The 10,655-nt window shown below is 33.1% G+C and overlaps 1 protein-coding gene across 1 annotated transcript; it reads left to right on the top strand.

The window, feature by feature from the left end:
* Nucleotides 1-7,813: 7,813 nt before the first annotated feature.
* On the top strand, nt 7,814-9,433 carry LOC131874838 (uncharacterized). Its single transcript, XM_059218758.1, has 2 exons — nt 7,814-8,486; nt 8,880-9,433. Exons 1-2 carry the CDS (start codon nt 7,814-7,816, stop codon nt 9,431-9,433), a joined length of 1,227 nt encoding a protein of 408 aa, XP_059074741.1.
* The last annotated feature ends 1,222 nt before the right edge of the window (nt 9,434-10,655 follow it).

Below are 10,655 nucleotides of genomic sequence, written 5' to 3'. Positions count from 1 at the left end.
GAACTGTTTGAGAATGATTGGAAATGGTTTGCGTAAGTTTACATGTTTTGTAAAAGAACCAATAAATTACACAATTCCCACATGTGATTGAGTTTGTGTAGAGATGGATTTTTCCATGGGCCTTCTAGTTGAAATCTCATTGAAAGTTGGCAAGAGACTCTAGTCGAAATTTGTAGATTATGAAAGGAATTATTTTAAATGTAGGAGGTGTTTTTTTACTTGACTCATCATAAATCATTATGTCAATAGTTAAAATTTTCTATTTAGGTGTCTCACAAGACTCCCATGTGGTGCATTGATGCCAAATCTAACAATTATCTAGTTTACCATAAGATGGTTTCAAGCTCTTCTAGCTCCCTTTTCCAACTTGTTCACTTGGAACTTCTATTTCTCTCCCCAAATAAAAAACATGTGCAAGGTGAAAGGGTTTTTACTTGAGATGCATGTTACACTGTTCTTATATAGATATCCAATCTTTTCTCAAGGAGAAGCAATCACATCCTACCAACATTTTTTGTTACTTGTTTAAGAGAATCACTACTTAATGGGACATTTAGGAAGGGTGATGATCATGTTGATTTAGTTTCTTTAGAGGATATGAGGAGAAATCCCCCCTAAATGACGAGGATCAAAATTAAGTCTTCTTGTCCCAATCCGAGCATACAAGGATATAGGTCAAGAGGAAAAGGTCTCCTTCAAGAATACACCAAATTCGACTAATGTCATCTTCCAAAATGGAAAAAAAAGGCTAAAGTTAAATTTTATCCATGAGGAGTTCTTCTTTTGTGCAGAAAAAATTGTTTCTAAAGTATTTCTACGATATGTAAGTTATATTTTTGATAGAACACCTTTGTGTTGCCTTTTTGCACCCCTTATGGCTAGGGCATACATTTTGTATTTCTTTAGAACTTTATATTATAGAAGCTACCTCTTTGATCTAGATTATGTATGGAAATTTTGTTTAAAAAAGTGTCTTTTGTAGTGAATGAAATTTGTACTCAATAGATTAAGATATTAATATAAGAGATAAAATTATCAAGCCTCATACTATGTATGGTGTTTTATTTTTGTTTTAATGACAAGAATAGATAGTTGGGACATAAAGTGGGAATAGACCACCTTAGCTACTTGCCTACTTTCTCTAATCACACTACCAACCACATTCAACCCCTATCAAATGGCTAGAACATAGGACACTAAGAATTAAAAACAAAAATTTAACTGCTTGTAGGAAAATTGAGAACAAACATATACTTCTAGATTAGGAATTCAATGTTGTCTACCCCTCCGAATGCTTATCTTTTTCAACCCCTATCAAACAAGTATAACATAGAGAAATAAAAATCCAAAATTCAACATCAGCTACCCTTGGGGAAATTGAGAACAAGCATCTACTTCCAATTATAAACTTGACACCATCTATCCGTAAGAATTTTTACCCTTTCCAATAGTTATACCACAGAGAAATAAAGCTCAAATTTCAAATCTAACCACCCATGGAGAGAACAAGAGTTTTCCAACCGATCCCAAATTCTGAATTCAATTCCATCTAACAATGAATTTTCCAAATGATCTATCATAAGATTGACCTATCGATAGATATGATTGAAGATTACTTCTTCAAAGGAATTAATTACCTGAATTTATTTGCCAACAAATGAATTGAGTTTCCAATTTTTAGTAGAGCCCGCCCTCAAGGCATTAATTATTATGGTTAAATACCTTTCTATTTTTGAAATATTTATGTTTAACTCTCTGCAAAGAAGTACCCCTTCCAGTACAGCTTTGAGTTCAGCTATGTTATTTGTGTCATCTTCTAGATGCTTTTCCAACTTAGCTAAAATTGAACCATCATAGGCATGAACTACACAACCATCTCTAAAGGTTCCATGATCACCTTGAGAAATAATATCAAAATTCAATTTATCCCAACCTATCTTAGGAGTAGACCAAACATGATTTTCTCTTTTTATTTTACTTATTTGATCCCCATTGCCAACGCAAAGAGGAATCTTCAATCTAAACCATTTCATTCTAATAGAGCGATTCTAATTTGAAAATTAAACTTTCCTTTTCAAATGACCTCCAATTCTACTATTCATCACTTCAACATTAGCAACTTCCACCTTATTGATGAATGACTCCCAAATCATCTTCTTTCCTTGGAAATTTTTTCAATTTCTCTCTTTACATAGTTTCAATAGGATAATGGATGGGAAAATAATTATCAGACGTCCATATATACAATTCCTATTTAACTCTGACCAACTTTTAAAAAGGTTAAGGATGTCATTGGGAAGAGAAGTGATTCATCCTGGTTCGGAACACAACCATCTCTACTATTTTTGGGAAAAGAGACATCCTGAAATGATATGATTGAATTACTCATCATGGTGTTCACATAAAACACACATAGATGGACCTTCAAAGCCTATTCTCCTAAACCATTCAGCAGTTAAAATTCTCCCTTGAAGAGAAGCCCAAGAGAATGTTGGTTCTTTTGATAAACATAATCTATTCTAGTATAATTGAATGGGGATAAATTTTAGGAAAACACATTTAGATGGACCTTCAAACGCTATTCTCCTAGACCATTTAGTAGTTAAAATTCTCCCTAGAAGAGTAGCCAAAAAGGATGCCATGATTAAAACAAAAGTCTTGGAATTTCATATTGACATACTCCTTGTCACTATCTGTGCATATCTTCCTAATAGAAAGACCATAATACTTCTCTACAAATTCTTTATACATCCTAATTAAATTAAGGACATCACTCTTTTACTTTAGAAATTATGCCCATGTACGCCTAGAGAATTCATCATTCGATGCAAGCATATATTTGGCCCCCCCAAAAAAAGGAGTGAGAAAGAACATGAAGTCAACATGAACTAGGTCCAATTTACTGTAGCATGGTGGTCTATACTCAAAGTAAAAGAATCCTTGAGATTCTTACCAAGCACACAACCTTGACAAACACCATCTGTGAAAGAAATCAGATCAATATCAAAAGATGTCCCTCTCCATTTTTTGGAGTTGAACTGTTTGAGAATGATTGGAAATGGTTTGCGTAAGTTTACATGTTTTGTAAAAGAACCAATAAATTACACAATTCCCACATGTGATTGAGTTTGTGTAGAGATGGATTTTTCCATGGGCCTTCTAGTTGAAATCTCATTGAAAGTTGGCAAGAGACTCTAGTCGAAATTTGTAGATTATGAAAGGAATTATTTTAAATGTAGGAGGTGTTTTTTTACTTGACTCATCATACATCATTATGTCAATAGTTAAAATTTTCTATTTAGGTGTCTCACAAGACTCCCATGTGGTGCATTGATGCCAAATCTAACAATTATCTAGTTTACCCTAAGATGGTTTCAAGCTCTTCTAGCTCCCTTTGCCAACTTGTTCACTTGGAACTTCTATTTCTCTCCCCAAATAAACAACATGTGCAAGGTGAAAGGGTTTTTACTTTAGATGCATGTTACACTGTTCTTATATAGATATCCAATCTTTTCTCAAGGAGAAGCAATCACATCCTACCAACATTTTTTGTTACTTGTTTAAGAGAATCACTACTTAATGGGACATTTAGGAAGGGTGATGATCATGTTGATTTAGTTTCTTTAGAGGATATGAGGAGAAATCCCCCTTAAATGACGAGGATCCAAATTAAGTCTTCTCGTCCCAATCCGAGCATACACGGATATAGGTCAAGAGGAAAAGGTCTCCTTCAAGAATACACCAAATTCGACCAATGTCATCTTCCAAAATGGAAAAAAAAGGCCAAAGTTAAATTTTATCCATGAGGAGTTCTTCTTTTGTGCAGAAAAAATTGTTTCTAAAATATTTCTACGATATGTAAGTTATATTTTTGATAGAACACCTTTGTGTTGCCTTTTTGCACCCCTTATGGCTAGGGCATACATTTTATATTTCTTTAGAACTTTATATTATAGAAGCTACCTCTTTGATCTAGATTATGTATGGAAATTTTGTTTAAAAAAGTGTCTTTTGTAGTGAATGAAATTTGTGTCAAATTGTTTTGGCCAATCAAAGAGCCATAAAATATTTTTCACAATTTTATAACTTAAGAAATATGAATTTAGACTATAGAAATAATAAGAAATATATAACTATTTTAATTTTTTTCATTGTCTATTCATAATATTCTAAATAAAGTGATAAAATATCGGCTTCGACCTATTACCCAGCAAAAAAGAAATGTAAATAAAGTGATTCTTTTATATAATATAAAATTTCAACAAATTTTATTTCTGAAAACATAATAAAATTTATTAGCTATTTTATAGGGATTTGGTTCAGACTACGCAAATAAATAATTAAACTATTTCATCAGTCGTTATAAATTTTTTTTTTTTATTAAATTAAGATTATGCTTTTAAGAAAAATGTATATTTTTAGTATAATGTTTATATTATATTATAAATAGCATCAAAAGTAAGGGCAATGAATAAAATTGCGTAGAAAACTTTATCCAAGATTAAATTTTTTAGAAGGTAAGAAATTAAATACATATCTCAAGAAAAGAAATAAAAACTAAGCATAGCCAAATATTTTCCTATTTATGCTAACAATAAATGAGCTACTAAGGAATAATTTATATATAAAATCAAATATTAAAAATTATGAAAATTAAATTACACTAGAATACAAACACCGGTCTAGAAGCGATTCATCCTAGTTTGGAACACAACCATCTCTACTATTTTTGGGAAAAGAGACATCCTAAATGGATATGATTGAATTACTCATCATGGTGTTCACAGAAAACACATATAGATGGACCTTCAAAGCCTATTCTGCTAAACCATTCAGTAGTTAAAATTCTCCCTTGAAGAGAAGCCCAAGAGAATGTTGCTTCTTTTGGTAAACATAATCTATTCTAGTATAATTGAATGGGGATCAATTTTAACAAAACACATTTAGAAGGACCTTCAAATGCTATTCTCCTAAACCATTTAGCAGAGTAAATTCTCCCTAGAAGAGTAGCCAAAAAGGATGCCATGATGAAAACAATGTCTTGGAATTTCAGATTGACATACTCCTTTTCACTATTTGTGCATATCTGTCTAATAGAAAGACCATGATAATTCTCTACAAATTCTTTATACATCCTAATTAAATTAAAGATGTCACTCTTTTACTTTAGAAATTACGCCCATGTATGCTAAGAGAATTCATCCTTCGATGTGAGCATACATTAGGGGCCCCCAAAAAATGTAGTGAGAACGAACATGAAGTCACTAAGAACTAGGTCCAATTTACTGTAGCATGGTGGGCTCTACTCAAATTAAAAGAATCCTTGAGATTCTTACCGAGCACACAACCTTGACAAACACCACCAGTGAACGAAATCAGATCAATATCAAAAGATCTCCCTCTCCATTTTTTGGAGTTGAACTGTTTGAGAATGAGTGCAAATGGTTTGGCTAAGTTTACATGTTTATTAAAAGAACCAATAAATTATACAATTACCACATGTGCTCGAGTTTGTGTAGAGATGGATTTGTTCATGGGGCTCCTAGTTGATATCTCATTGAAAGTTGGCAAGAGAGTCTAGTCAAAATATGTAGCTTATGAAAGTAATTATTTTAAATGTAGGAGGTGTTTTTTTACTTGACTCATGATACATCATTATGTAAATAGTTAAAGTTTTTTATTTAGGTGTCTCACAATTCTCCCATGTGGTGCATTGAAGCCAAATCTAACCATTATCTAGTTTACCCTAAGATGGTTTCAAGCTCTTCTAGCTCCCTTTTCCAACTTGTTCACCTGGATCTTCTATTTCTCTCCCCAAATAAACAACATGTGCAAGGTGCAAGGGTTTTTACTTGAGATGCATATTACATTGTTCTTATATAGAGATCCAATCTTTTCTCAAGGATAAGCAATCACATCCTACCAACATTTTTTGTTGCTTGTTTAAAAGAATCACTAGTTAATGGGACATTTAGAAAGGGTGATGATCATGTTGATTTAGTTTGTTTAAAGGATATGAGGAGAAATTCCCACTAAATGAGGTGGATCAAAATTTAGTTTTCTCCTCCCAATCCGAGCATACATGGATATAGGTCAAGAGGAAAAGGTCTCCTTCAGGAATAGACCAAATTCTACTAATGTCATCTTTCAAAAAAGAAAAGAAAAGGCTAAAGTTAAATTTTATCCATGAGGAGTTCTTCTTTTGTGCACAAAAAATTGTTTCTAAATATTTTTTATGATATGTAAGTTATATTTTTTATAGCACATCTTTGTGTTGCCTTGTTGCACCCCTTATGTGTAGGGCATACATTTTATATTTATTTAGATCTTTATATTATAGAAGCTACCTCATTGATCTAGATTATGTATGGAAATTTTGTATAAAAAAGTGACTGTTGCAGTTAATGAAATTTGTGTCAAATTGTTTTGGCCAATCAAATAGCTATAAAATATTTTTCACAATTTTATAACTTGAGAAATGTGAATTTATACTATAGAAATAATAACAAATATATGTATATTTTAATTTTTTTCATTATCTATTCATAATATTATATATAAAGTGATAAAATATCGGCTTCGGCCTATTACCCAGCCAAAAAAAATGTAAATAAAGTGACTCTTTTATATAACATAAAATTTCTACAAATTTTATTTCTGAAAACATAATAAAATTTATTAGCTATTTTATAGGGATTTGATTCACACTACGCAAAGAAATAAGTAAACTATTTCATCTTAAATTTCATCTATTATACTATATTCTCTATTATGATTTAGTTGTCAGTTGACTAATAGTTATATGTAAGGGTAACTATTACAAATATTTTTATTAAAAATTATAAACATTGAAGTACACTTTTATTTATTCATAAGAGTAAATATTCTATTGGCTAATGACACCTCATCCATTTCTTTTTGAAATCAAAAAATCCCATGAACATTAAATTTCATCTATTATACTATACTCTATATTATGTTTTAGCTCTCTACAATATATGAACCACAATTAAGATTATATCAAGTGATGCAAAATTGGGGACAAGATGATTCAACTAGTATGCAAGAATTTCGTCAAAATCCAAGTTTAGTATCTTTCTCAATAAATGAAATACCAAATGCTTTGTTTTGCCTCCATGCTCTCATACAAAACCAAGAGAACATAATAAAACTACTTTGCAGATTAAAAAACAAACTCACATTTTATATATTTTATAAAAGAAACCCTACTCTATATCTTGTCAATTATAAGACTTGAGACTAAGCCAGTTCAAACGTCATTAAAGAACTAATTGCCTTCCCCCAAAGTATCATTCTACAAGCCATAGATACGATAACAATGAGAAATACTTAATTTTAATAAACAATAACCACACTAAATAACCTAAATAATTATTAATACTATATTATTAAAATTAGAATTATAATTAATATTTCATAATTAAATATCATTTTCTTCAAATAAAATAGTTATAATTTATAAGACACAAATATAATTAAAATAATATAATTTTCAACTAACAATACTGCAAAATTATAATAAATAATTAGCACAAATATACACTAGCCCTACGTTCTTAAAGATTTTTTTAAAATAAAATAATAAATCCTCTATTACTATATGGTCGGCCAATCCTACCCAACCCAACTGGTGTCCTATGATATCATATAAAGCCCAGTGGAGAATGCTTTAACAAACCAAACCAGGTAACACGCTTACAGGAGCAACAGATTGTTTATTTTACAAAACCCTAGGGTCCAAGGATTCAGTTTTCAATTTTAATCCTTTTTCGGCATTACTTGAACTTTAGCCATGGCGAACAGAGGATTCGAATTCCCCGTATCAGTCGCTGCGGCTGATACACCTACGCCTCTCCCCGGCGTCACTGCGACTTACGCCCCTGGTACCCCCTTCATCGCCAATGCGGGTTACGCGCCTACGCCTTTCTTTGGTGCCACTGCGTCTTACGCGCCTGCACCATCCTTCCCCCGCATTGCGAGTTACGCGCCTACGCCTCTCTTCGGCGGCGCTACGGCTTACCCGTCTACGGCTCTCTTCGACGCCCCTGCGGTTTGTCCACCTACGCCATTCTTTGCAATCCCTTCGCAATCTTCTGCTCTGGATGTGGATCTGTCTTTCCGCACTCCGGGCATAGCATTTACTCCACCCACGCCTTCCAACACTCAGGTGGGAAATCCGCCCACTTCCTCAGCAACTCAATCCTCCTCTGTATCGCAACCATCAAATGCGTTTCGAACTGTTGCTTCGTCTTCATCAACCACCAGTGCACCTACAATTACAATTCCTTTATCTGGTGAAGGGACTGCACTAGCACAGACCACTACTTCTGCTGCTGTAACCGTACCAACATCTGGGATGTCATTTTCATCAGGACCAACTTCCACTACCAATTCCGCTGCATATCCCCGTTTTACCTTATCGTCTTCAGAGGCATCTGCAACAAGAACTGCATCTTCAGTAACTGGTAAGTCTCTCTTTCGTAGTTACTGCATTATGGTTTGCCATTTACTGTTTGATAATTAAATTTTCTAGGTTATGGTCAACCTTAAAGGTTTCTTAGTTTTCGGAATGTTGGCAGAGATTATAGGCTGCCTTGAAATGTTCTTTTCTTTTCCTTTCAAATATCTCAGGCAGGATTAGATCACATTTTTTAAGAATTCTAAATGTCACAACTGCTGAATTAACCTGATAGTCATTACACCACAGTCAGACCTGTTAATAATCACATAAATCAAATATGTTTTTGCGCGCGCTGAGTTTTCATAAACATAGATGAGTATGTGTTTAGAAAATAGTTAGAGCTTCTTGTGATTCGAGATACATGGAACTAACATTTTTTGGTTTTTGTGTTTCGCAGCTAACACTCGAGAGTGCGATAGGGCCATGGAAAAAATATATGCTGCTATGGTAGAGATGGATCAACTTTATGAGAGATTAGCAAGGGCAGAGTTTGTGAGAGGTGTGGCCCTAACTGAGAGAGACCAAGCTCAAGCAGAACGGAATAGTCTGCAGATCCAACCTGATCAGGCCCGAGAGAGGGAGAGACAAATGCAGATAGAGCTGCAACAACTATATGCTACGAATTATGCGCTCAAATTAGAGCGAGATCGTGTGCAACAACTATTTGCCGAGAAAAATGCACTCAAAGTAGAGCAACATCCTGTGCAACAACTATGTGCTAAGATAGATGCACTCAAAGTAGAGCAAAATCGTGTGCTAGGAGAGCTCGAGACAATTCATCAGATAGAGATGCAACAACTATGTGCTAAGATAGATGGACTCAAAGAAGAGCAAGATCGTATGCAGCAACTATGTGCTAAGATAGATGGACTCGAAACAGGCCAAGATCGTTTGCGAGGAGAGCTCGAGACACTTCGTCAGATGAGAGTATCAGATATACAAGTACCGTAGAGGATGGATGCATTGACAATGGAGAATGTTAGCTTGAGAGAGGCACAAGGGAGAGCAGAGGAGCATCCAGAGGGATTCGTTTTTTTATAGCCTCCAGCTCCTAGACCACCTTTAAATTTTGATCTCATATTTTGTCATAGTCGTAAGAGAATATGGATAACTGATTATTGCAAGGACATCTTTTATCAATAATTTGATTTCAGTTTGTGTTTATGTGATTATGTGTTTTTGGTATGATGATGATATAGAAATAAAATGATGTGATGTTATGACAATATTTTAGCTTATGTTTGTAATTCTTTAAGAAATAAAGATAAATAATAGATTCAAACTAGTCATGTGTAAATAATTGAATGAAATTTGGATAAGAATGGAACATAATAAAGGAGGAGATCTTGAAAATAAGGAATCCTTATCGAAGGGCACCTTTCGAGGATTGACATTTTCTTCTAGCTCAACATATTCTTTAATGCTCAGTATTGTTTCGGAGCAAAATTTTAGAAAAAGCTCCTCTACCATTTGATATTGAATAACACAATAAGTTTCTTTGTATTGGGATTTTTCTCTTTAAAGGGTTTTCTTTGCACAAATCACTAAGATGTGGTATGGTTTTTGTTTTTATTTTCTTGCAATTATTATTTTTTCACATACCTTTTGTCATAAATTAGTATATTGAGCATATTTTACACTTCTACTTCTTTTAATTTGATATAGAGCTTGATTGATAAGCTCAAATATTAGGTGTCAGGAACAATTTTTTCTTGTTCTAACTTTTATTTGGGTTGCAACTTATAATAAAAACATACAAATAGATAGGTTCATCGAAATAAAGGACACTATTGAAGACTTGTACCATGCTAAACAATTGGTTAACAATTAAGATTGGTGATGGTGTTTTTTTGGCTACAGATTTGGATATGTTCAATATGAATGTGACCACAATACATTGAATTAAAGTAAAAAAAATGGAGTATAAATATGCAATGAGACTACTACTACTTTTTCAGATCATGGGATCACTTGATGGAGTTATAGAGACCATTAGTTTGAAACAAAAATGACTAAAGTAGTGGTTAATAAATTGACTTTGAATGTACTAATGAGGCTTTAGTTAGTCATGGGAAATTGAAAAACAAAGGTGAAATACTAAAAAGGGAAAAATAAAGAAATGTATATATCTAATTTATATGAGAGATTTAAATCTCTTAAAAATTCTATGCCT

The sequence above is a fragment of the Cryptomeria japonica genome, chromosome 4 (assembly GCF_030272615.1).
Source record: "Cryptomeria japonica chromosome 4, Sugi_1.0, whole genome shotgun sequence".
Taxonomy (NCBI): domain Eukaryota; kingdom Viridiplantae; phylum Streptophyta; class Pinopsida; order Cupressales; family Cupressaceae; genus Cryptomeria; species Cryptomeria japonica.
Note: the sequence above shows the minus strand (reverse complement) of the source record. Positions and strands in the feature narration are given on the sequence as shown.